This window comes from Danio rerio, chromosome 15, assembly GCF_052040795.2.
Source record: "Danio rerio strain M-AB ecotype USA chromosome 15, GRCz13ab, whole genome shotgun sequence".
In the NCBI taxonomy this organism is placed as follows: domain Eukaryota; kingdom Metazoa; phylum Chordata; class Actinopteri; order Cypriniformes; family Danionidae; genus Danio; species Danio rerio.
In genome coordinates this window covers 2490302-2517719 of record NC_141035.1, presented here as the reverse complement: position 1 = coordinate 2517719, position 27418 = coordinate 2490302, and the positions used below count along the sequence as shown (strand labels likewise).

General features: G+C 37.9%; 2 protein-coding genes across 5 annotated transcripts in view; one reads left to right on the top strand and one right to left on the bottom strand.

The window, feature by feature from the left end:
- amotl1 (angiomotin like 1) overlaps window positions 1-15665 on the top strand; it is a 314310-nt gene extending 298645 nt beyond the window's left edge. Inside the window, exon 9 of the transcript XR_015508885.1 lies at window positions 15614-15665. The gene's annotated coding sequence lies outside the window, so the exon portion shown is untranslated. The remainder of the gene's footprint in view (window positions 1-15613) is intronic.
- Window positions 884-27195, bottom strand: cux1b (cut-like homeobox 1b). Of its 4 annotated transcripts, none has more exons than XM_087282709.1 (23): window positions 27115-27195; window positions 25012-25122; window positions 24842-24889; window positions 23099-23177; window positions 22780-22917; window positions 20388-20511; window positions 18689-18765; window positions 18456-18522; window positions 17881-17929; window positions 16905-17169; window positions 14046-14507; window positions 13408-13466; window positions 12755-12803; window positions 12584-12680; window positions 12121-12248; window positions 10479-10551; window positions 9582-9688; window positions 9377-9493; window positions 7685-7768; window positions 7548-7604; window positions 4703-4783; window positions 4554-4618; window positions 3702-4192 (listed from the first exon to the last, which is right to left on the bottom strand). In XM_087282709.1, the coding sequence occupies exons 11-23, from the start codon at window positions 14166-14168 to the stop codon at window positions 4141-4143; spliced, it is 1092 nt and encodes a 363-aa protein (XP_087138835.1). In that variant the 5' UTR covers window positions 14169-14507; window positions 16905-17169; window positions 17881-17929; window positions 18456-18522; window positions 18689-18765; window positions 20388-20511; window positions 22780-22917; window positions 23099-23177; window positions 24842-24889; window positions 25012-25122; window positions 27115-27195; the 3' UTR covers window positions 3702-4140.
- Window positions 27196-27418: the final 223 nt, after the last annotated feature.

Here is a 27418-nt window from a genome sequence, read left to right as displayed (position 1 = left end):
GTATGTCCATGTCAACCTCCCTATAAAATAGAGGCCAAGATTCCCTCGAGAGAAATTCTAACCAGCAATAATGAATTTAATAAATAAATAAGATGTCATGGTGGTGCAGTAGGTAGCACAATCACCGGGTCAGTTGGCATTTAGGTGTGGAGTTTGCATGTTCTCATGTTGGCGAGGGTTTCCTTTGGGTGCTCCAAACGCATGCGCTATGGAGGAATTGGGTAAGCTAAATTGGCCGTAGTGTATGAATGTGAATGTGTATGGGTGTTTCCCAGCGAAGGGCATCCGCTGCGTAAAACATGTGCTGGATAAGTTGGTGGTTCATTCCGCTGTGGCGACCCCTGATTAATAAAGGCACTAAACTGACAAGAAAATGAATAAATAAATGAATAAAAAATTATGCGTGTGAACAGATTGAGCCGGAGGCATTGCTCAGTAACACACTGTAAACCGGATGTGTCTCTCGTTTTCAAAATAAGAGTCCCACATACATAGGAAGACTTAAAAATAACTAAGGGAGGCAAATGGTCATTGCTGTCTCACAAGGAAACACTGTGGCTAATCAAACGGTGAACTGAGCTGGAGTTGTGAGCTGAAGTACATGCAAATGCTGAGGGCTTGCACCGTGAGTCACGCAACAGTCTGCTTTGTGTTCTGATTGGCCTGTAATTCACTGGGGTTTATACATTCATTCATTTTCTTTTCGTATTAGCCCCTTTATTAATCTGGGGTCGCCACAGCGGAATGAACCGCCAACTTATACAGCATATGTTTGATGCAGCGGATGCCGTTCCAGCCGCAACCCATCTCTGGAAAAACACTGGGGTTTAACATTTATTAAATTTACAAATTAATGAAGAAACAATAGTGTTTGAGGCTCATGTTATGTCAATCTCTTATTATTCGACTTTGCCTATAGATATACATTTATATGGCACACTTAACTACCAGCAGATGCATGAAATTAAACAATTTCTGTGAGGAATTAAAATGACAAAAACACAACAAAACTCACTGTGAACTCAAAGAGGAAACAGACCGTGTGTGTGTGTGTGTGTGTGCGTGTGTGTGCGTGTGTGTGCGTGTTGAATCCAGCCGGTCCTAGGAAAGCACTGCACTCTAGTACAGCAGAAATAACTGCTGATGGCTTGGACGGATGGTCTCATTAAGCAGTTATTAATAATTTAAGCAGTCAACGAACGCCCTCCCGCAGCCACAGCTTGTCAGTATGTGCACAGGTGGGGCAGGGCCACTCTAAAATATTCATCCACATCAAAACATTTACATCTGCACATTACTGTAATAAGCTGGATGGAAAATTGCTTTTCTTACATAGAGTCTTGTTTCTAGTCCAAATATCTAAAACACTTAAATCAAGAAGCATTTTCAAGACAAGCAAGAATTATTGTCTAGTTTTCAGAAATGAGTCAAAATGAAAAGAGTTTTTCCTTAAAACAAGCAAAATAATCTGCCAATGAGGTAAGAGAAATAACGCTATAACAAGATCATTTTGCTAATATTTTGTAGTTTCTAAAGTAACTTTGGCCAACACTGCTAATAACGATAGTTCAAGAGGTTCCTGCTGTTGTACTGCTTTTTTTTTCTGCTGTTTTTTACCCTAATTTCTATTAAACAAAGAGGAGATTTTCTCAACATATTTCTTAAAGTGATATTTAAAGGCTTAACCAGATTAATTAGTCAAGTCATTGTATAATGATGATTTGTTCTGAAGACTATCAAAAAAAGATAGCTTAAAGGGGCTAATAATATTGACCTTAAAATGGCTTTAAAAAAATTAAAAACTGCTTATATTCTAGCCGAAATAAAACAAATAAGACTTTCTCCAAAAGAAAAAATATTATCAGACATACTGTGAAAGTTTCCTGAATCTATTAAACGTCATTTGGGAAATATTTAAAAAAAAGAAAAAATTAAAGGGGGGCTAATAATTCTGACTTCAACTGTATATATACTGTTGACTGCACAGGTCATAGCAATGTTTACATGTTGGTCTTATGTTGCCTTGATTACTTTTATTTTTCTCAAAGTAAATTTGCTTTATTCATAAGTAATTAAAAATGTGAAAACAGACACGCAATGCCCAGTAGCTCACAGCAAGGAAACTCACTGTGAACTCAAAGAGGAAACAGACCGTGTGTGTGTGTGCGTGTTGAATCCAGCCGGTCCTAGGAAAGCTCCGCACTCTAGTAAAGCAGAAATAATTGCACATTACTGTAATAAGCTGGATGGAAAATTGCTTTTCTTACATAGAGTCTTGTTTCTAGTCCAAATATCTAAAAATCTTAAATCAAGAAATTTTGAATACAAGCAAGAAATATTGTCTAGTTTTCAGAAATAAGTCAGAATAAAGAGTTTTTCCTTAAAACAAGCAACATAATCTGCCAATGAGGTAAGCGAAATAATCCTATAACAAGATCATTTGGTAACACTTTATAATGACTACACACTATAAATCATTTATTAAGCATTAGCAAATAGTGAACTCATTATCTGTTAAAGCATTAACTCTACATTAATAAACGTTAGTAAGCAGTTTATAACTGCAGCTACAAATGCTGTATTCTTGACTTATAGTACCTATATAATGTGTTTAATGATTGTATTTTCATACTCTGTTAGTGATTTATTTTTCATTTCTAAATTAAGTATCAAATTATTTACAAACCGTTTGTATTTAAGAGTAGTTGAGGGTTTTCAGGACCATTCAGAATGAGTTAGTAAATGATTAATAAACTATTGAAATCAACATTTATATGTCTTATTATTCAGGCATAGACTAATAGTTTACTAATATGTTAATAAATGCTTTATTAACTCAACTTCATGCAGTTTTGTGACTTAATCTAAAGTGAGGACTATTCCTGCTTTATAAATGCCTTATAAATGACAAATAAAGGCTCAGTATCAAATGAACGATAATCTGTGCAATCTTTCTAAAAAGTAAAATTACTGTAAAGTTTAAACATTGCAAAATAACAGGAGTGTCAAAATACGACATCCAACTGGATAAAACAGCAACAATATAATAATTTACAATATAATAAGATGCAATGTTTAAACTTTATAGTGGTTTTATTTTAGGTCAGGTTGCAAAGATTTATTTTTCATTTGAAGTACAGTTTCATGTGTGTATCTTTAAATGAACAGGAATGAATAATGTCTTTTTTCCTGTTTAGAATTTAACTGAGCCTTTATTTGTCTTTTATAAAGCATGAATAGTCCTCACTTTAGATTAAGTCACAAAACTGCATAATGTTGAGTTAATAAAGTATTTATTATCATATATAGTAACTATTAGTATATGCCTGAATAATAAGACATATAAATGTTGATTTCAATAGTTTATTAATCATTTACTAACTCATTCTGATTGATCCTAAAAACCCTCAACTACTCTTAAATACAAATGGTTTGTAAATAATGCTATACTTAATTTAGTAATGAAAAATAAATCATTAACTAAGTATGCGGCTATTTACTTTTAAATAGCGTGATTTATCCGTGCGTTCCGCGTCTAGAGTGAACGCAGCATTACGAACGGTCGTGGGTTTGATACCAGCACGGAGCGGGTTGGGTGACGTAGGACAAGTGGGGTTACACATGGCCTCTTAACCTCTTTAAGACTGTCCTAGACTAAAAAAAATAGTGTAATCTTGTAAAAGCAACCACATACTCACGTGTTCTGAAAGCTTGCATTTAATTTAAAGAGACTAAATCCACCAAACCCCTATCAGCTGAATATATGTATAGAAAGAGAGAGATATTGTGTCAGATGCTTAGTGTCTAACCCTTTAAATCAACCATAACCAGAGGTATATGCTTCAGATGAATGGTAGAATTTGCTATGGAGGAGCAAAATAGATCACCCTCAGGAGTGTTAAAGCTGATTGTTTTGAGCCAGTCAAATGAAACAGTGAAGAAAAAATCTCCTGCAAAACATTGTAAATAAACATCATTGCATCTTTAAACCTTTTACTGGTTTCAATAATAATTAACCCAGAATACAACCAAAGAAAACTTGGTCCCTGCACTAGTAACGCAATGACAATCAATCTATGATAATCATGTCATAAAAGCATGATGTGTGTGCATCTAGCGCCACCTAGTGGACAGAAGCTGCTACTGCCACAAGTCTCCGTCTTCATGGAAGCGGTGCAGATGGTCCGAGTACCTGCAGTAAAGAAGATGAAGAGTGTGAGTGTGAATTAAAAACACCATGGCTGCATTCCTGTCCAAATGTTATGCCTTTCGCTTGCTAACTTCCCTCCATCTCATTGACTTTGATGCATGTTAGGGCTGCACGAAAATGGAAAAATATGACATTGATGAATCAATGAGTTAAATGTATATGTATATAAAGCGGTAGATTTTAGGATTTCCCTGTTTGTTTCCTCATTTCCGAAAATGCCCATTATGTGAATGGACTATCCTTAAAAAGGGACTTTGTTAGGGAAGTTGGCGAGTGCATGTCTAAAAGTCCAAACACATTAATTACAGCAACTCAGGAACGTGGCGTAGTGTCCAACACTCACTTCTTTGCACAAAATGCAGCACAGTCGCGGCCGATACTCTCACTCCAGGCGGCTTTATACAGCACCTGTCACACACACACACACGCAGGGTCAGAATGGGGCAACATGAGCAGTGACGGACAGTTTAATCTGGGGGTCATGTGACCCACCAGGAAGACGAGGCAGTGCAGCATCAGCGTATAGAAGAACGCAATGGTTCTGGCCGTCTTATTGGAGAGGATCACACGTCCCTGAAAAATACAAACACAGTCAACATGAGCAGACAGCAGCAACTTTAAAAACAGTTGAAGTCAGCATTATTAGCCCTCTTAATTATTAGCCACCCCTGTATATATTTTTCCCTAATTTCTGTTCAACATAGGAAAGATTTGTTTCAACTAGGGTTGGGCATCTAAGCTATAATGCCGATCCGATACGCATCTCGATACAAAGAATAAGTTATATTAGCGATACATTTGTGACATATTGCGATGCAACACGATACGATTCACACCCATATCACGATACAATGCGATAATTCAGCACTAACTAATTAGATCAAGTTTATGAGATGATGTAAGAAAGGACGCTGTGCCATTGAATGAGTTTGATTATTTATTAACCAAGCAAAACCAAGACTTTTTTTACAAACTGGCTTTTCTCTCAGAGCCAGAGTGTCAGTTTACAGTAGAGGGCCATTTCAGAACCTATAGCACATATTATTTAAGGAGTTTCAAGATAAACAGAATGTATAAGTGCAATATATATTAAAAATATATATATTTGCACTCTTTCAACATAAAGGTTTACCATTGCACAACAAGAATTGTGATTTAAAGAGCCCATATTATGGGTTTTTGAAAATTCCCCTTCATGTAGTGTGTAGCTGATAATACTGACCTTAAAAAGGTTTTATAAAAATTAAAAACTGCTTTTATTCTAGCCGAAATAAAAAAAAATAAGACTTCAAGCATTTTTCTTCTTAAATTTGACACTCTGACAGGGTTTTCAGTACTGAGAATAGCAGGTCTGTCCTGCACATTTTGCTCAAACCATTTGAGTGAAACGCATTTTCTGTATGAGGTTTAAAGGATCATTTTATAACCCATTAAACCAATTTGATCAATCTCCCGTTTTTCTCCAGGAGTCTCCCATATTTCACACCCATATCCTTTTTTGATATGCCAGGCCCGTAGCCAGCCTGGTGAAAGGGCCTTTTTGCAGTTATACGCCTCAGTTTCTGTTTAACTATGAGATTTAAATACTGCATTTTAGTGACTTTTTTGCTGGATTAGCTAGTCAGATGTCATTATAACCACACTTTTTGATGTACTAAAAATATTCCCTAAAAATTGCAGTATTTTTATCAAAATCGGCTTCAAGTCCCATGTCAACATCTCCTTTAGAAATATTATTCCCAAGAATAAAACATGACATGTTTAATACTTATTTCTCCCATTGTATATTAATAAAAATCTAATTATTGCAAATAATAATAATAATAATAATAATATTGTTGTGTTTTTTCAGCCAAGTGTATCCATAATCTTTAGTTTCAGGAATAAGAATTTTGATTTGGGATGCATCCCAAGTTATCAGTAGGCCCACACGGAATCTGCGCGTGTAGATTTTCCGCTGATTTTTTGCCCATCGTTAATTCTGTTTATTTACTTGAGTAAATGTGTAAATCTATATTTATTCAGTTTTTAAATTAATTTCAGTAACATTATTGACAAATGTTCATTTGATTTATTTACAATACAGTTTGTACAGTAACATTTTCTCTGCTCTCCATCATCTCCAGTCAGAGGGAGAGATTTCGCTCTCATAACCAGGAGCTGGAGGTGGTGAGTGCAGTTTGTACAGTAACATTTTCTGTCTTTTAGAAGAGATATTATATTAGAGCAGGGCTCAACAATAAGGACTGCCCGGTGGCCCAGGGCCAGCGTGAGAGACACTTGGGACAGTAGACCGGATCATTACTGGCTCGATTGGGACAGTGCTGCCTTGTCACTAACATTTAATTTGTCTGTGACTATTTGTCAATTGCGTGCATTTTAAGTTTGTGCTTTTAAATCTTTAAATGCTACCTTCTCTGTAATGTCGTTAACAACATATTGCTTTCTGATTCGTCTTATCTGATTGATTTGACCATGCTATTTTTTTTTTTTGTAACCTGGTAACAACCAGTACAGCGTAGAAACAGCAACATGGCGGCATCATCAAATTAAAAGGCTAAACGAAAATGTCTGTCTCTAACGTGTTGGAAGTAGACATTTACATGGAAACAACACGACAAATTAATAATGAAGTGATGTTATGCATAGTTTGCCGTCAGTCTGACAAGTCAGCCACCTTTTTTTAAATAATTTCAAACTGCAACAAAATGCCTCCACATTTTCCATACTGCTCTTTTTGTTTGCATAACACTTATATTTACAATTGTTTTTTAAGTATTGAAATTCAAGATTTACAGACTTTATTTTTGACACATTGTTTAAAATATGTGGTTAAAAAATAGCTATTAACTTCCCTTTTTTTTGTTGGGGCCAGTGAAAATTTTGGCAGGGCAAGTAAAAATCTAAACCACTTGCCCGATCGGACAAGTAGAAAAAATCCTTAGCGTTGAACCCTGGAGAGACTTGCTTTGTTTACCAAAAAAAATGGATTTAAATGGGTTTGCATTTTAAACATGAAATAAAAGTTAAAAATATTTTATTTTTTGTTTCAAATATTACGGTTTTAGTTATGATTCTCCAAAATAATTCCGCCGAAATCCTCAGATTTTACTAAAATTCTCCATAGAAATAGCATAAATCATGCGCAGATTCCGTCTGACTGAGTTATCAGTGAAGTGTTTGTCTGATTAGTTTATGTCGAGCATCAATTCCTGTGAACCGAGATGCTCTGATACGCTGAACCCACTGGATCTCCATCTGTTTGTGTGTAAAAGAACGCTAATTCCCATGTGACTCTACTATATATGAAGACATCAAACGATATAGGGTTACACACCAGACTAAGCGTGGCCTTGTCCCATGGGCTGAGGCTCTGATATCTCCTCTGACGCTCCTGAAAACAATAATCACGTTACAGACAAATGAACAAACACAAACCAACACTCCAAAAGAGAAATCAGTTCAGTTCCTCACCTTTTTGCTGAAGGAGGAGAAGGGGTCGAGCCTCTCCTCATACTGAGACGAGTAACGCATCACTGTATCATCGCTGTCTCCAGCCTGACACACACACACAAAAAGCTGAATTTCAAATCAAGAGTGTTTGAAATAACCCCTTTTGTAAAAATATATGTACCAATTAGCGCTGTCAAAATTAGTGCGTTAACGCATGCGATTAATTTTAAATAATTAACGCTTTTAAAAAAATTTACGCAATTAACGCAGTTGCAGGTTATTTTTACTTCCTGTTGTGGTGGACGTGTGTTTAACATGCAAGAAATGTGGATAAGACCAAGGAAGCACTTTTTGAAGGCAAGTTTCAGTATAAAACAATTAGTCGCATCACAGGTTATCCAGAGTTTCATGCAATTTCGGGTGTTTCATTTTTAACTTTCTGTTGTAAGTTGATACCGCATGGCGAACAGAAAGAAAATCCTCCGCATTTCGTGACTCGGTGTTCCTTTAAGGTAATAAAATCACTGTTTAGGCTACACGGTAGACTTTTAGTAAGAGAATTATCTTAATCATATTAAAATCGGAGTATTGGTGTCTTATGTAAACGTACTCAGAAAGTCTCTGGTGAAGTCGCGAGCTGTCAAAGACAGGGCATTACTCTGCCTTTCAGCATGAGCCCTCCAAGTTTAGCGTGTTTCCTCATTAAACGAAACGAAAGCGTATGCTTCGCGCTGTTGTGTCAGAATCCTTGTGAAATACAGTAATACTTTAGGACGCTTAGTTTAAGCAAATTTGATGAACGTGATCATGCGTGTTGAATCTGAGGGGAGTCGCTCCAGTATGGAAGGCTGTTGGGGCCAAAACGTCTGCAGCGCGTTGTGTGTGTGTCTGTGTCAGGCCCGTTAAGGGGTGGAGTGAGCGACGTATCTGAGTAGGGGCGTGTGCGCGCGAGATGTACTTGAAGGACGGTGGGGGTGAGTTGCGCACGACATAGGCTACCTGAAGATCTAGGAGGGATGCGGGGGAGAGGGGTGTGCGATGTATTTAACGACCGGTTTGCGAGAAATTATCATTCATTTGCGGGCATTTGATAGTCTCTGTGCACTTGCGGGATACTCCTAGTCTTAGCAACTGGATGAATGTAAAGGAGGATTAAGCTAAATTGTTTCTACTCTATAACTAATGTTCTCAACTCACAGCAATAAAACTTTACAGTGAGTGCAACAGTTTGTATTCTATAGTTTATTATTATAATTTTTCATTTTTCATATCTGCAATGCCTGTATTTTGGCATTTTTTTGCAGTCCACTTAGAATCCAACATGGAAATCAATGTTTTCTTTATTGGCATTGATTGTTTTGAAATGTCATTAACATGCCTGTGCTTTAATTTCTGTAATAAATATGGCTGTCAAGCCAGGATCTTGATGGTTTATTGTGGGTATGTTGTTTACATGAAGAAATCTGTGTTACAAGTTAAACAAAAATTCTATTAAACAATTATATTTTGAATTGAAATAGTTTTTGTCTTGCGTTTACATTAATTTTACATTTGAATAGGCAAAATTACAAGTTTCAGTATTTTAAATGCGATTAATCGCGATTAATTTTTTTTTAAAAAGGTGCGATTAATTAGTTAATTTTTTTAAATCGATTGACTGCACTAGTACCAATGCTTCTAGACCACTGAATGAAAAAAAGAAAAAGCACTTACTCTGGTAGGATAGCTCTGGAGGAACTTGATCTTCTCGTAGAGCTTGATGTTGTCGGCCCGCAGACTGTCCAGCTCACTCTGAAGAGCCTGTAGGGTCTGTTGTAGAGAGCTGTTCGCCTGACGGACACCAGCAACAACATCACTCATTTGCTCTGATCAACAGTAGTCGGTTTCAGTGGTGTGATCTGCGCTGATCTGCACTCACCACCTCCAGCTCCTGGTTACGAGAGCGAAATCTCTCCCTCTGACTGGAGATGATGGACAGCAGAGAGTCCATCTGACCCTGATCGGCCTGAGGAGAGCCGCTCATACCTTACACACGCACGAACACAAACTGATTCGGTTAGTGCCGAGTTAAAACATCTGCTTAGCTAACATTCCTGCCAAAGTAGGGCTGAACGATATAGCCAACATTTAGATTTTAATATACGTCTTAATTTTGATCAATAGGATACAAATACATAAGTAACATATTAACTAAGCCATTAAATAAATAGAAAACTGTCAGGCCTCATTAATATCTTTGACCTGTTAAATAGATAGAACACATTTATAAACAGAGTTTTAATAACTCATTTCTAATAACTGATTTCTTTTACCTTTGCCATGATGACAGCACATATTATTGACTAGATATTCTTCAAGACACTAGTATTCAGCTTAAAGTGACATTTAAAGGCTTAACTATATTAAGTAGGCAGGTTAGGGTAATTAGGCAAGTCATTGTATAACAGTGGTTTGTTCTGTAGACTATCTAAAACAAATACTGCTTAAGGGGGCTAATAATATTGACCTTAAAATGGGTTAAAAACTATAATAACTGCTTTTATACTCGCCGAACAAAAACAAGTAAGACTTTCTCCAGAAGACAAAATATTCTCGGAAATACTGTGAAAAATTCTTTGCTCTGTTAAACATCATTTGGAAAATATTTAAAAGAGAAACCAAAAAGGAGCACAGGAAGGCGAATCATTTTGACTTCAACTCAATCAACATTGAATTACTGTCCAGCCCAAAGTCAAAGTATGATCATATTTTAAAATGTGTATATATTAACATATATCAGTCATTGTGGGTGCTGTAGTCATGTGCTTTGGTTTACCTGAGAACAGTGCTGTGGCCTCCTTAATGGGATCAGGGACGCACTCACGCATCACCGCACTGGTGTCTGCACCCTAGAAAACAACAACAACAACAAAATAAATCCACCATTATTATGAATGATCACCTTGTGACATGTCAAGACATCTTCTTTAAATGCACTAATGGGTACCTGGGAATTTCCTGAGAAAAATTTGATGCATGTCTCCTTAATACACTGCTGACAAGGAGTAAGGGTGCTTTCACACCTACACTTTTGTTTGGGAACCTGTCTTGTTTGCCCAGTTAGCGGGGTTCGTTTGACATATGTGAAACCACCAATCGCTCACAGATCTGCGCCAAATCAATCGCTCCGAGATCGCTTGAATGAGGTGGTCTCGGTTCGATTGAAACGAACTCTGGAGCGGATCGATTGCACTGAGAAAGCAAACGATCCGAGTGCGGATATATCCCAGTGCTTTATGGATATGTAATAGGCATACGGCTATATGAAGAAAGAATTATAAGTAGGGCGGGAATTTTTGCGAGTCTCCAGATGAGTGATAATCTCCCGGTAATCTCGCGTCTCCCTCCCGGTCCTCAAATAGGCTAGGTCGCGCACCCTTCTCACCGCATCTCTCCTCACTCTTCAGACACGTGGCGCACCTTGTCAAACACCACCAAACCACCACCTCTCCTGACAGCTGAGCGGGACTCTGCAAAATAAACCCTGACACTCATCATTGATCCATTTAGGCGAAAGTGACATGCTGCATGTTTACATTAGTTTTATATTTTCTAAATGCAAGTTTAGTCGTTGTATTGGAGCACACTAGCAAATAGAAATCCATAAAACTAACATATTGAAATAAACAGCTACATTTTTTTATTTTAATTTCATGGGACTCTTGGATCATACATTCATTCATTCATTCATTTTCTTGTCGGCTTAGTCCCTTTATTAATCCTGGTCACCACAGCGGAATGAACCGCCAACTTATCCAGCACATTTTTACGCAGCGGATGCCCTTCCAGCTGCAACCCATCACTGGGACATACACACACACACACACTCATACACTACAAACAATTTAGCCTACTCAATTCACCTGTACCGCATGTCTTTGGACTGTGGGGGAAACCAGAGCACACGAACGCAGGGAGAACATGCAAACTCCACACAAAAACGTCAACTGAGCCGAGGTTTGAACCAGCGACCTTCTTACTGTGAGGCGACGACACTACCTACTGCGCCACTGCTTCGCCACTCTTGTATCACAAAGGGGGAAATACTTAATGACAGCCGTATGGTGACCCTTAGGCTTTTGTTCTTGCAACCCAAGTTTAACTAAGGGTAACCTTAACCTTAAAACTAAGGAATTTCTTAGATTAAGGACTTTAATGCAACGGGGCCCTGGAACTTATGTTTGCTTTTGCTTTCAGTTTGGTGGTAGTCGCACTGAGAGACTGCCACTGCCTGTTTGTTTAACGTTTATTTATTTAATTAAGTCACAAAAAGGGCGTCCCACCTCACTAAAGGTTCTCCACCTCCATCTTCTGGATGGCCAGCGATCTATAATAGCACATAACTATTTTCTGATGACTCTCAGAAATGAATGTGGGTTTGTTGTGTGCTTAAGGAGGTCGGTATGTTTGTGTCTGACCTCAGCATCAGGTCGTGACATGGTCTGGATGGTGCTGAGATCCTGTTCCAGTTTGAGGATGAGCTCTTTCTGATCTGAGGTGGTCTGCACAGCAGTGGAAAACTCCATCTGAAGACACGCATAGCGGCCTGAACACACACAGAGAGACATGCATGAATTCACAGACACATGCACGCATACAGGGAAGCACACAATGATCTATATTTCCATCATAAAAACAGGGATTTTAAATGTCTTGATAAGTATTTTAACAATGGATTAAATATGAAAAATGAGCTTTTAGTGGATATTTAATAATAATAATAACTTTTTTTTTTACATTATCTGATTGTACAGGCTCATGCATGGTGGGACAACGTTTGCTTGCATTTATCAAATAGTTTGGTGTCTTATTTTTCTGGATTGCTTTGTGGAAAGCCCTTATATGGAGATGGTTTGGGCGTGTACTATGCAAATTACTCACCACTCAGCTCAGTGTTAGCGATGCGCAGAGACGCGTTCTCAGACTGCAGGCTGCGGTTCTTCTCCAGCAGTAACACCTCTAGCGGTTTACTAGAATCCTGTAGCAGACCACCACATCAGATCAACATCAGTGTGTTCAATTACACACCAATCACCCCCCACTACTGTTTACCTGCACTGCAGAGCCGTCACGCGGACCAAACTCCATCGACTTCAGGATACTGTTGATGATCAGAAAAAATATGTTTACTTCAGGGTAACAAGTGAGTAATCTGTAATAATTCTACATATTCAGATGTTTTGCTTTGCTTCATGCAATAAAGCTATTTGCAGTTATTACATGGCTCGCTGGAATACTCGGTTCTGATTGGTCAGTCACGACATTCCAAAGTATGTTATTCCAAGATAACAACCGCCGATTTAATAATACAGGCTCATCAGGGTACAATAAATAATTCTGAGTACTTTAGATAGTGGACTCCTACAGTTAAAGCCAGAACTCTTCGCCCTCCTGTGAATTAGTTTTTTCTTTTTCAAATGATGTTTAACAGATTCAGGAATTTTTCACAGTATTTCCTATAATATTTTTTCTTCTGGAGAAAGTCTTAATTTTTTTATTTCGGCTAGAATAAAAGCAGCTTTTAATTTTTTAAAACAATTTTAAGATCCATACTATTAGCCCCCTTAAACAATATTTGTTTTAATGACAAAGCACTGTTATACAATGACTTGATTAAATTACCCTAACTAGCCTAATTAACCTAGTTGAGCCTTTAAATGTCACTTTGAGCTGAATACTAGTATCTTAAGAAATATGTCTCTTACCTGAACTCTTTCTTGACCTCCTCATAGTCTGCCTGCGCCTGCAGCTTTTCCTCTAGTTGCTAAAATAAATGAAAAGTCTACGATAAAGGAAAATGTACAACACTGTCTGTTTACATTGTGCATGCTCAGACTATCTGATGAACACTGTACGCAATCTTTTAGCTGTGTTTTCATCCAAAGATTGCAGTGCTCAGCATAATTAAGTACACCCCATTTTGAAAATGAATATTTGTATCAATTTCTCAGTAAATATGGGTAATATGTATTTTTGCATTTGAACAAAACAGTTTTATTAAACAGATATATTTATTAAAACAATGTTTTAGTCACAGAACATCTTTAGAAATGGAAAGATAACACAATTAAATTCATGCAAAATATTGCAATGAAAATCGTGACGACGCGGGGCCCCCTAATCACGCGGGGCCCCCCCGCGGTGCGTGCCCTGCGGGCCCATCCGCTACGCCACTGATTCTGTTCCCTAAATAAGTAGAACTGTTTAATAAATTCGATAACGTCTTACAGTAACAACCAACTAAACATACATTTATGTGATGCATTAATTATTTTACGTGGAGTCTCTGGGTTTTTGAGTGATCAGTGAATGCATCTGTTGAATCATGAGTGTGTGTGTGTACCGTGAGTGCAGTGGTCTTCATGGTGAGCTGCTGCTGTAACTGGCTGATCTGTGTGTGTGTGTTTTCTCTGAGAGCGGAGAGGCTGGCCTGCAGTCTCTGAACATCCTCCACCAGCTGAAGCATCTCACGCTCCTTCGCACTGAGCTCAGCTTCCAGACTGGAGCGCGGCACCAGATCCACACACTCATCCTGATTACACACACACACAATGCATTAGACATTTCAATAAAGCACTGAATACTCTCACACACACTTGCATGCATACAAACACATACGCATACAGAACAATACACACAGACATATTGAGAGAGAAGACTAGATTATTTCACTTCCCCCATTTTGCAACAAATAATAGACTATTGATTTTATTGCATTTTATAAAATCGGGGGGTCGTGCAGTTAATCAGGATCACCTGTATGGCACATCGGGTCTCTACAAACCAGGGGTGGGCAAACTCGGTCCTGGAGGGTCGGTGTCCTGCACAGCAATGATGTGACGTTGTGCGACGAGGCTTCGGAGCATGCATCAAAAAAAAGATACATCCCGCAGTGAAGCAGTGTACCGGAGCTTGATTCGTTTTGCCATCATCACATGATCAGTGACGTCCGAAGCTTCATTTTCGCCTACACACACGTGACTGCTTGCAATTTTGATTCAAAGGTTTAAACACCCTCATGGGTTAGTAAAGTGTATAGTGAGAGACTAGGCATCGATTACATACATTTCTCCTGTTTCAAAGCACTGCACCGGTCCCACACACCAGTAATTAAACTAAAATATAATAGTAATATATAGTAAAAAGGTTTCGAACCATACTAAAGTGTATTAGCGTATTTTTTACAACTATCTTTAAAGAAAACCACTGCAAATTATAGTGTAGTGTTTGGGCGAGTGCAACCCAAAAGCATCACTCGCATAGAGTGCTCCTAGAGCATTTACCTCCCATCGCTGCTTCGATCCCCGCTTAGAATGAGTGGGTGGGTGGAATAGACGGAATACGATAAATGTAAATACTTTAGAATACCTTAGATTTAACTACAGTCATCGGTGGTGTAATGTAACATACCTTATGTGTAAAAACTACAGTAATTGAGTAATTTGTTTATATTACTGTTGTTGCATTACTACATGATTGAGTTGGTCATTCAACTCTTTACTAACCGGGCTCCCAGTTAACTCTATCAAACCTCTTCAGCTGCTTCAGAACGCAGCAGCACGAGTGGTCTTTAATGAACCTAAAAGAGCACATGTCATTCCGCTGCTTATCCGTTTGCACTGGCTGCCAGTTGCTGCTCGCATCAAATTCAAAGCTCTGATGTTTGTCTACAAAGCGACTTCTGGCTTTGCTCCTTCTTATCTGCTCTCACTTCTGCAGATGTATGTGCCCTCCAGAAACTTGCGTTCTGTGAATGAACGTCGCCTCGTGGTTCTATCCCAAAGAGGGAAGAAATCACTTTCCCGAACTCTTGCATTCAATCTGCCCAGTTGGTGGAATGAACTCCCAAACTGCATCAGAACGGCAGTCACTCGCTGTCTTCAAGAAACCACTAAAAACTCAACTATTTAGTCTCCACTTTCCTTCACAATCTGCAATTGCCTCTCTGGCTCCACCGCTAACTACACTACAAAAAAAATTAAAAAATAATAATGTTTTGCTTCTTAGACTTTACAGACCTGAAACTTGCCTACAGCACTTATTCACTGTTGCTCTTATAGTTGTGTAAATTGCTTCCTTGTCCTCATTTGTAAGTCGCTTTGGATAAAAGCGTCTGCTAAATGACTGAATGTAAATGGTCAGTTGTGAACGTTTGACATTATTGCAAAACAGTGCTTTCCCACACTTTGACCAGAAGAGGTCCTCATCGAGCTCTGATTTAGAAAGCTTCAAGTAACGAACCCTTTTCCGATACAATTGGGTCGAGCGCTTCACTGGTTCAGAAAGCTTCATTTCACCATCACTACTGCAGTTTAGCTCCAACTCTAATCAAACACACCTGCTTATAGATTTCTAGTGATCTTGAAGACAATAGCCCCTTTCACACATACTGACCTTTCCGGAAAATTACCGGCAATTTTCCGGAAAGGTTGTATGTGTGAACAGGCCCTTTTTGAAAATACCGGTAAATTCGTTCTGGCTATTTTCCGGAAAGAGAAGTTGTAACATTACCGGTAATTTGCCGGAATGCTGCGCTGTGTGAATGCAGAAGGAAGATTCCCGTAATAAGCGCGTCCACGTCTAGAACGGGCTGACGTGAGACGTCTGCTTTAGCCAATCACAACAGTCAGACGCATTCACGTGCGCGCGGTTTATGAGAATAAAAGCCTTTGAATATTTTTTCCAGACACCTTTAGCTGCTAGATGTTAGTCAGATAACGTTTCTATGTTCCTTCTTAATGCTGTGTAAATAATTATCGATAAAATGTTTATGATAATCCATTGTTTGTTTACCTTCAAGCTTTGCGTGTGCCCGTGAGCGCCCATAGCGCCAGCACACACACATATCAAAGTGTTTCCCTATGTTTTCATTAGAGTTGTACTCAATACTGATCCATCCAAAGAGTTTGTAATGTAGTCAAATGTTTACAAACACAAGCGCAGCCGTTTAGAGGTCATTTCTGGTTAATGATGTCAGAATTTAACGGCATTTTGCGATAGATGTGTGAATGCTCTTTTCCGGAAAAATTCCGTAATGTCCTCGCCTGTGTGAACAGCGCTTTTTTGAATATACCGGTAAAGTCGTTCCGGAAATTATCCGGATATTTACCGGTATCACTGTGTGAAAGGGGCTAATGATTAGCATGTTCAGGTGTGTTTGATTAGTGTTGGACACCGGCCCTCCAGGACCGAGTTTGCCCACCGCTGCTCTAAACCATATAAATTAAACCTCTCAATGTTAATTTAGTGTACATGTTTTGCTCATTCTGTCGCCTAAATAATTAGAATTTGAATACATTTGAGAAAGATTTCCATTAACACCCAATCAAAGTACAATCGCACTCATTCTATGCTGCTGGTACCGCATATGGAGTTTTGTCAGTGCGTGTTGGCAGCTGGCTTGATTTGCCCGCAAGCATGAGCTGTTCACGAAGAGCTTCAGCTTCCCTCTCAGCAGCTTCTGCTCTCTGCAGGAGAACATCAACAACACAGTCAATAACAATGAACAGTTGAAGTCAGAATTAATAGCCCTCCTGTTACACTTTCATTATTTTATACTTTTTCCTAATTTCTGTTTAACAGAGAGACACATTTCTAATCATAATAGTTTTAATAACTCATCTCTAATAACTGATTTATTTTCTCTTTGCCATGATGACAGTAAATAATATTAGACTAGATATTCTTCAAGACACTTCTACACAGCTTAAAGTGACATTAACAGGCTTAACTAGGTAAATTAGGCAATTTAGTTTAATTAGGCAAGTCATTGTATAACAGTGGTTTGTTCTGTAGACTATCCCAAAAAATATTGCTTAAGGGGGCGAATAATATTGACACTAAAATGGCTGTAAAAAAATTAAAAACTGCTTTTATTCTAGACGAAATAAAGCAAATTAGACTTTCTCCAGAAGAAAAAATATTATCATAAGTACTGTGAAGATGTCCTTGCTCTGTTAAACATCATTTGGGAAATATTTAAAAAAGAAAGTAATTACAGGAGGGCGAATCATTTTGACTTCTGCTGTATAATAACAGCAGTTAAACATGTACAGTTTATGGATTAATCTTTAAAATTAAGTATTATCAATACAAGAGAAATGATGGATGTCTGTTAAAACTCATATTTATGAACTTTAATTTTTAATGAAAGCTTCATTACACAAAGCCAGCTGTACCTGATTGGCTCGCTCCAAATCGATCATCACCATGTCAATCTCATCAGCCCTGAAAAGCAAATCAATTCATCATGTAGAGAATAAAAGCCGCACTCGGCTCTTTTTATTTTTGTTTTCAAATATGCTGATTTGCTGCTCAAGAAAAAATTGCTAATATTATATGTTGAAAACATTTGTGCTGATTGATATCCTGGTGGAAACTTTGTGTCTCGATTGGATTAAGGTCAGGACTTTGGCTAGGCCACTAAAAGTCTTCATTTAGTTTTTCTGTTAAATTCTTTAAAAATAAAATCGAAAGTTTTCTTGACCCTGAACTAGCATAGTCTGTAACTGTACATACATCAGACACAAACAGTTATGTATCCACAATCTGTTTATATTATATAATTAAATACATTTATTCATCAACTCAATCCACAAGTCACTATGTGAGCACATTCAATAGAGCCAGGCGAAAGTAGAAATAGACTTTTTAACGTAAAAATACTTAAGAGGAGACACCAATGAGGAAATAATTCTGATTAAAATAGAAAAATAAATATAAGCAATAATCAATATGAAGAAAATGCACTAACTTTGCCGTTGACTCTTCGTCATTTTTTGTCTTCAGATCAAACAGCTCCGTCTGCGTTCGCTCAAGTGCTGCAGACACACACAAACACTTTTATAACAGAAGCTATTGTTTATCTATTGTACTAGTGTATAGATAATTATAATATTGTAAACACCAGCACACACACATATCTTTTTGCAGAGCTGTTTGATTATATGGTATGACAGTACAGAGATGGGTGCAGTGGATGGGTACCTGTCTGCAGGGTCTGGGCTTTGAGTTCAGCTTCCTGTAGTTTACACACCAGTGACTCCTGTGACTCCTGCAACCTCCTATTAAAACAGAAGAGACAGTTTACGGACAGCTTGAAGCTCAACTCTTTTATATGCGTGTACTTATTTATGCTGAGCACTGTATATACTGTGTAAACTAACCAGGTACTTTATTAGGTACACCTTACTAGTATCGGGTTGAACCCCCTTTTGCCTTCAGAACTGCATTAATCCTTCGTGGCATAGATTCAATAAGGTACTGGAAATATTCCTCAGAGATTTTCCTATTATAGCATCACATTCAACCCTAGAGATGGTTGTGCGTGAAAATCCCAGTAGATCAGCAGTTTCTGAAATACTCAGAGCAGACCGCCTGGCACCAACAACCATGCCACGTTCAAAGTCTGGCACCAACATATATACAAGAATCCCCTTTCTTCCCCATTCTGATGCTCGGTTTGAACTGCACCAGATCGTCTTGACCATGTCTACATGCCTAAATGAGTTGCTGCCATTGGCTGATTAGAAATTTGCATTGCAAGCAGTTGGACAGGTGTACCTAATAAAGTGAGTGTATATTTCTATAATATATTTGTGCATATACATCAAATTAGTCAGTGCCAAGGACAAAACGAATCTAACAAAAATCTTAAAATCACAGTCTAAAAATTAATATGCTGGATAAAAATATTAAATACAATTCTAATAGAGGAAAATATAAACTTTTGTTGAAATTTAGTAGTTTATAAAATGTTCTTATTTGAATTTATTGTAGTATTATTCTATTCCTAAAGATGTTTGATGACCAAACTCTTATTTTAATGAACATAATAGTTTAATAAACAGTTTTTTTTAAATGCACCAAAATGCACTGTCTATAAATATACAAACCACTGATATAAATTTCTAAAATTAATAATGTTAATAAATTAAAAAAAAATATATATATATATATATATATATATATATATATATATATATATATATATATATATATTTATTTATTTATTTATTTATATATATTTATATATATATATATATATATATATATATATATATATATATATATATATATATATATATATATATATATATATTCAAAATAAGGATGGGTCTTAATGGCAGATACATGCATTTTTTTTATTTAAAATTATTCGTATTAAATAATAAAATGTCTAATATGCCAATGACATTTTCATCCAGTTCAACAGTCTAGTGAGACATTTACTTTAAAATATGGTTGATATGAAGTTGCAAAATAGAAATAATAGATCACTTTAATGCAAACAAAATGTACCATGTAATGTAATGTGTATTTATATAGCGCATTTATTGTGTATGGCCATGCACCCAAAGCGCTTCACAATCATGAGGGAGGGGGGGGTCTCTTCACACCTCCACCAGTGTGCAGCATCCACTTGGATGATGCGACGGCAGCCAAAGGACGACTGCGCCAGTGCGCTCACCACACACCAGCTATTGGTGGAGTGGAGAGACAGTGTCACTGCCAATTCGGTGGATGTGGATGATTGGGAGGCCATGATCGTATGGGCTGATTGAGGGACTTTGGCCAGGACACCAGGGTTACACCCCTACTCTTTACGAGAAGTGCCATAGGATTTTTAATGACCAGAGAGAGTCAGGACCTCGATTTAACATCTCATCCAAAAGATGGTACTGACCTCTCTTTCTCTGTGTAGTCTTTATGAATCTGCTGTTGTTTCTCCAAAGCCAGATTCTCTGCCTGGTTCTTCATACTCTGCTCGTACTCTCTGATCTTCTCTTTCAGTGTTTTAATGGTGACCTCTGCACAACAATACATATTGCTCATTTTAAAGTCCCGCCATCAATACATCATAAAATATGTACATATCGATGAAACTTACACACACACACACGCACAAACACATTTCCTTTAGTCATTCATTCTTTATTAATGTATAATGTATTGATTGTTTCAGTTACATGGATTTTATCGTTTGCTCATATTGGAACACACATTTTTTAACCATTTATTCCCCTTAATCTCCACTGCTGTGTGGATATCTGTTATGTTTATGTATAAAATTAACCTGATTTAACGTCCACAAAGCGGGATTGAAGCGTCTTCCTTTATAATTGTTCTGACACGCGGCTGTGCTGATGAAGTAAAGCTGAAGTAAATCGCTGTACTTCATTACACACGTGCACTGTTTTAAAACATTTTAAACATGTGAAACTCACTCTTGATCACATTTGATGATGATTGATGATCCTAGCGAACTGAACAGACCTTTTATTCCCGTTTGCTTTGCGCACGTCTGGTCTTGTTGACATGAGTATACACGTGACTACCGGGACATGTTAATGCAATAGCTGTCAATCAATTCGGTGGGCGGGGGGACCGCACTCCTACATCAAGTTGCGGTCGCTCTGAAAAACGCTCCAATTGGTCCACCGTTTTTATGTTGTTAAATTGAAAAAAAAAAAAAGGACTGGGTATGTTTATATCACCCCAATATGACGGTCTATACACTATATATACACACATGTCTGTCTAAACTACTTGAAAAGTAGATTTTTTAACAGATTTTTCACCCTTTAATATTAGAGATGTACCAAATTTTCGGCCACTGAAAATATGTTACGCCATAGGGGTGCCAAAATTAATTGTTTCTTCGGTGCACCGCGATGCAGACGCGGACAATAAGGTATCGGTTCAGTAATATTCATAACCGGTTATTATGTAGTGACGTCATTTATCTCCTATGCGCTCTGTCGCGAGGGAGATGAGCGCGAGTATTTACAACACTCAGGCAACTCAGGGCCGGCCCGTGGCATAGGCACCATAGGCAAATGCTAAGGGCGCTGTATATCCAGGGGGGCGCCAGAAATGAGCGCGGTTCAGTTGGTTTTGTTTTCGATATTCCTGACACACATTCAGTTACAGACGGCAATAACTCAAAAACCTCTTACCCTAAAAAGATCTAAAGTGTGTTTCCTACAAAAAGACAAAGCTGGTTATGTTTCACAGCTCTTTCTTTTTTTTTCGCTCGACCTTATGAGCACTGCTCCGTTTAAGCCCTCGCAATATGTGTTTAGCCGGGAGAGCTCGCGCTGAGAGGAGCTCTCAGTAAGGGACCGTCAGAAAAGTGCTTCTTTTTTTTTTTTCTGCTCCGCTCAGAGCGAGCTCTCCATGCTGCGAGGGCTTAAGTGTGTGTGTGTGTGTTTGTTTGGTGCTGTCTATGTTTGTGTATGTGTTTGAATGAGAGACAGTGTGTTGCTGTGTGTCTGTGGGTTTATACAGACAGCTTGTTATAGCCCCCCCCTAAAATATAACACTGTATATGGAAAGCATCGTCAATGCACTGTGATGCACCGAGATATCGAATTGAACCGAATCGAAGGCATGATAATCGTAACCGAACCGTGAGACCAGTATAGGTTCACACCTCTATTACGTCATTTAATGGACCCTCTAATTTTTAAGGCTTCAGGCATGTGCTACTCTTGAATCTGGTATCATTAACAGCTTATATTGAAATATTGACCTTATTCTCCGCCGACGAGCGGGCGCTGCCATTTGAATCTTTTTGGCACGAGACTTCCGGTCTCATTCACTTCCATTCATTTTTAGACATTAAAAACTGCTCGTTTCGCTGTTTGATGTTGCAAACTGATATTTCCTTGTTATATTATTCTACTTGGTCTGTATAGTCATGCAAACATTTGTCTGTAGAGCAAGTAGTTTGACCGTTTTTTGCCGTTTATTATTCCTTGTCATTTCTCCCATAGGCGACTGCAGCGGAAGTTCCAAGACAATCGCGAAAACAGGCGCACTTCCGCATTTTAGAATAAGGTCAATATATAGTTATCTTTCAATATGGAAAACAGTTATCGAGATTGCATTTTTGCCATATTGCCCAGCCCTATTTTGTATTATATTATCTTTGCATCTAATTAATAGATCATATTGGAGCACACATTTTTAAACCATTTATAACTTTAACTCAAAATCATCTAACCAATAATGTTTTGCATTTCAGTAGGTAAGAGCTGTGCATTTCCTGTGGTGTGTGTGTGTGCATCTCTCACCCTGGTTCTTGACCTCAGCAAACTCTTTGTTGTATTCCTCGAGCGTCTCACGCAGTTTCTGGTTCTCTGTATCAATGTCATTCATCCGCTGAACTTTCTGATGCAGCTGCTGTGACAACTCCAACACCGGTACTGGATCTACACACACATAACAAAGAAATGGTAAGAGCTAACACCGCTTCTAGCTCTTACTGTTGATGTTGAAGTCAAATGAATATTACTGATATTCTTATTACAGTAACTTTCTATTTAGGGGGAGTGTTTGGTGATTGTGATGCTTTAAACATCCGGATAATGTTCTTGTGACATACAGACTTACCTGGCACGTCGATCAGCCGTTTATAGACATTTAGGAAGGCCGTCTCTGACTCTTTACTCCTCTTACTCAATGCATCAATCTAGAAGAGACAAGTGTGAGAGAAAATCACTGTAGCAATGATTTTAAACACTCGGCTCAGGGAAGGAGGAGCTTGGAACTGAAAGGTGCACTAAGCATTATTTGAAAACACACATGTAGCCAATCAGCAGCAGGGGGCGTGGCTAGTAATGATAGCAGAGATATCAAAAAGGGACAAAATGATGTTTGGGTTATGAGCATGTTTGTTTTAGTGCTTTCAAATATCAACAAAGTCACTTATGGCACTGTCAAAATACCAAAATAGTTAAGCGTATCCTTTTTCTGGGATCCTTTCATAAATCCTAACACAGCAGTATGGTACCAAAATGGTGGAGCTAGTCCTGTTTCTGAACATGTGCAATAAGCCAGGAGAATGACAACATAGGAATCACTATTTTTATATATACAGTGACAACCAAAACATGACACTGTAATAATATAATGAATCATGACTGACCCGAACTCAAGAAAAGCTTGTTGTCTTTTTTTTGTAACATGTCAAGAAGAAGAGGATCTGCTGCATGTCCTCTATTGTTGTTTACAGGGCCTTTGACAAGTCAAGTCTATGCATGGAAATTGAAAAAGGCGCCACTTCCTTTCTTTATTTGCAAAAGATGCATTGAACCTTTTTTACAACACAGTGATGATGTGTTTAACGATCATCAGCATTTTAATTCCTCGAAAGTTTTTAATATCTTTATTATATATTTTTTTATACATTTTAAATATATTTTTTAAAAGTATGTTCATTTATTAAGCGATACTTTGTAGTCGGGGTTGGGCCGATAAACGACATTATATTGAATCGAATCGAATAACAGTGATAAGCTATGGACTTTTTTACTCTATATCGATGTAAGAGCCAATCGCACAGCAGAAATGTGCAACGATGGGAATCTAAAAGTATATTAATATTAGAGATGTACCTAATTTTCAGCCACGGAAAATATGTTACGCCATTTAATGGACCCCTCTAATCTTTAAGGCCTCAGGCATGGGCTACTCTTGAATCTGGTATCGTTAACAGCTTATATTGAAATACATATTGTTATCGTTCAATATTGTAAACAATTATATTAAATTGTAATAATACAATTTAATATATATACATTTATATTAAAATGTAATAATATACATTTTGTATTATGTTATCTTTGCATCTAATTACAAAAAATAATTACTGCTTATGTGTTTGTAATGCAGTGTCTATGGGGGCAGGACAGAAATTTCAGCCAGACGTTGTTCTGGCTGCCTCACAGAATGTTTGTCTTTCTTTTGGAAGTCATGAAAACACAAACATGAAGCTTTTCTTTTATTATTTGAGCAAATAGGAATACAAAAAATTACTGTTGTACTCTCCCATTCACTGCGATCTAAGTTTACCCACCTATGACGAGTTCTGCTACTGAGATACCCAGAAAAATGGCTCATATGGCTCATTTCTTCTACAAGCTAAAAAAACGTTGATCGCAACCTTCTGGCGTAAACCACAATGACCAAGTGTGTACAATACTGTTGGCAGTGGAAACGCTAGCCTGCTCAAAGTGAACCGCAACAAACTAAACTCCACTATACTGAACTGTACATTATATACTGGTTTCATCTTTCAAAGCCCAGATCCAGTGCATTAAATAAATCCTACATTTCAGTGGGATCAAGACTCACCTCAGCCTGAAAACTCTTCAGCAGCGGAGCCACAAGCTTCCTCAGATCCTACATCACATAAGAGCACACACACTGTTAGTCTGTGAGCTGGAAAGCCAGAGGGGCTAAACGCTATAAAATAGTTATGAAGTAAAAATAACTCTATAGGCTGCTTAAAAGAGAGAGTTGACCTCTGGCGTGTTCTTCTTAAATTCACGGCTCTGGTCAATGAGCTTTTTCCTGGACTGCTCGCTGTCATCCTGCCGGCTGGCCAGTAGTGTGGCAGTGCTGTCTAGCTCTCTCTGGAGGAAGTCAAAGAATATTAGAGCAAAACAAGTCAGTCTGAATTTACATGTCTTCCAAAATATTACAATAATACAATCAAAAACAATACATTAAGAAAATGTTATAAATATTAATCTGGTTTTGTCTGACTTGAATAAATAATCATAAATTATATATATATATATATATATATATATATATATATATATATATATATATATATATATATATATATATATATATATATATATATATATATATAGATTGAAATATTCAACTGGTATTTTTCTCATACCGAACAACATCTGGGCTGTGTCTGAAAGCTTAGACAGCTGACTTGTTGCCTTGCTGTCCTATCAGGCAGTAGAGCTGCTTGCAAAATCCGATTATTTTTTAACAGGAGATGGTGCTTGGACTTGGACCAGGACTTTGGACACCCCTGGGCTAATATTTAACAACAGATGTCGCTCTAGGCTAGTTTTTAACATCAGATGTCGCTCTAGGCTAGTTTTTAACAGCAGACGACGCGCAAGGCTAGTATTTAACAACAGATGTCGCTCTAGGCTAGTTTTTAACAGCAGACGACGCGCTAGGCTAGTTTTAAACAGCAGATGGCGCACTACGCTAGTTTTAAACAGCAGATGTCGCTCTAGGCTAGTTTTAAACAGCAGATGACGCACTAGGCTAGTTTTAAACAGCAGATGACGCACTAGGCTAGTTTTAAACAGCAGATGACGCACTAGGCTAGTTTTAAACAGCAGATATCGCTCTAGGCTAGTTTTAAACAGCAGATGTCGCTCTAGGCTAGTTTTAAACAGCAGACTGCGCTCTAGGCTAGTTTCAACAGCAGACGACGCTCTAGGCTAGTTTTAAACAGCAGATGTCGCTCTAGGCTAGTTTTAAACAGCAGATATCACTCTAGGCTAGTTTTAAACAGCAGACAGCGCACTACGCTAGTTTTAAACAGCAGGTGTCGCTCTAGGCTAGTTTTAAAAAGCAGACGGCGATCTAGGCTAGTTTTAAACAGCAGATGGCGCTCTAGGCAAGTTTTAAACAGCAGATGGGGCTCTAGGCTAGTTTCAACAGCAGATGGCGCTCTAGGCTAGTTTTTAACAGCAGATGTCGCTCTAGGCTAGTTTTAAACAGCAGATGGCGCCCTAGGCTAGTTTCAACAGCAGATGTCGCTCTAGGCTAGTTTTTAACAGCAGATGTCGCTCTAGGGGAGCTATTAACAGCAGACGGCGCTCTATATATAAATATAAATAAACGTGACAACCATCCTTATACTGTGTGATTATTACCATTGATAATGTTGCATTAAACTAGATAAAGCTGTTTGTGAAGACAAACTGGGATGGTGGCTTGGAAAGCATAGTCTGAAAAACCTTTTAGAGGTTTTTGAAGTCTGAAAAGTTGCTAGAATGCTGTTATGTAGTTACTAGAGTATTTTACAGTAGGTGGTTGATAGAATGATGTTGCAATGTAGTTGCTAGAATGCTGCTATGCAGTTGTTAGGGTGTTGCTCGGTCTTCCTCGGGTGCTCTGGGTTGTTGCTAAGTATTGTTTTTGTTGTAATAAAGTCAACAAAGTTGAACAGAAATTAGACAAATAAACAGAAATTAGATAGATAGTGCTACACATAACACGGAGGACCAAGAATACTCAAACACACCCATTTTGTTTTTGTTAGTTGGATTTTTAACAACCACGTACATCCTGCAAAAACTAAATATTTGGAGTGACAGCAATAATTAAACACAAATTAACTATATAACATGTAGAGGACAGATTATTAGTTCTGTTTATAGACATTATAAATTAACAAAATGTAAGTTCTTCTGTTTTGTGTTGTCTGTGTGACAACTTTGGGCAATGTTTACATCACAGCAGCTGACTGACCGAACAAACACAATCAACAACCGGTAAATAACTGATGCTAAAAGCAAATTCGTTTGGCAGCAAAACAGACATGGCTGATGAAGGCGAACAAAATGCAGATAGTCACTGACCTGCAACTGAACCAAGTCAAAGCGTTTCCAAAACTGACACATCGACATCGCGCTGGCCGCCATCTTTCTTCCTCATCTCTCACGACAGGACGCGTCGGCAGATGCAGATGCTGTTTCTGATGCACATGCGTAGTTCTGTCGGCAAGCGGCGCTAGGGGGCTCACTTCTTTTTTGAATTATTTATTTCAAGCAAAAATATAAAATGTTTATAATACATAAAAAAATGAATAAAGCATTAAGCGACCATTCTTGCACACGTTTGTTCACAAATGTCTATTATTTCTTATAGTTAGCTGTGGAGTCA

What these genes read in the sequence shown, in the direction of transcription:
- cux1b (XM_087282709.1), bottom strand. Translation starts at nt 14,168, where the DNA reads ATGCTTCAGCTGGTGGAGGATGTTCAGAGACTGCAGGCCAGCCTCTCC. An exon ending in TCTCCTCCTTCAGCAAAAAG is followed by an intron (nt 7,605 to 7,684) that starts GTGAGGAACTGA and finishes TATTGTTTTCAG; the next exon opens with GAGCGTCAGAGGAGATATCA. An exon ending in ACAAGGCCACGCTTAGTCTG is followed by an intron (nt 4,784 to 7,547) that starts GTGTGTAACCCT and finishes TGTATTTTTCAG; the next exon opens with GGACGTGTGATCCTCTCCAA.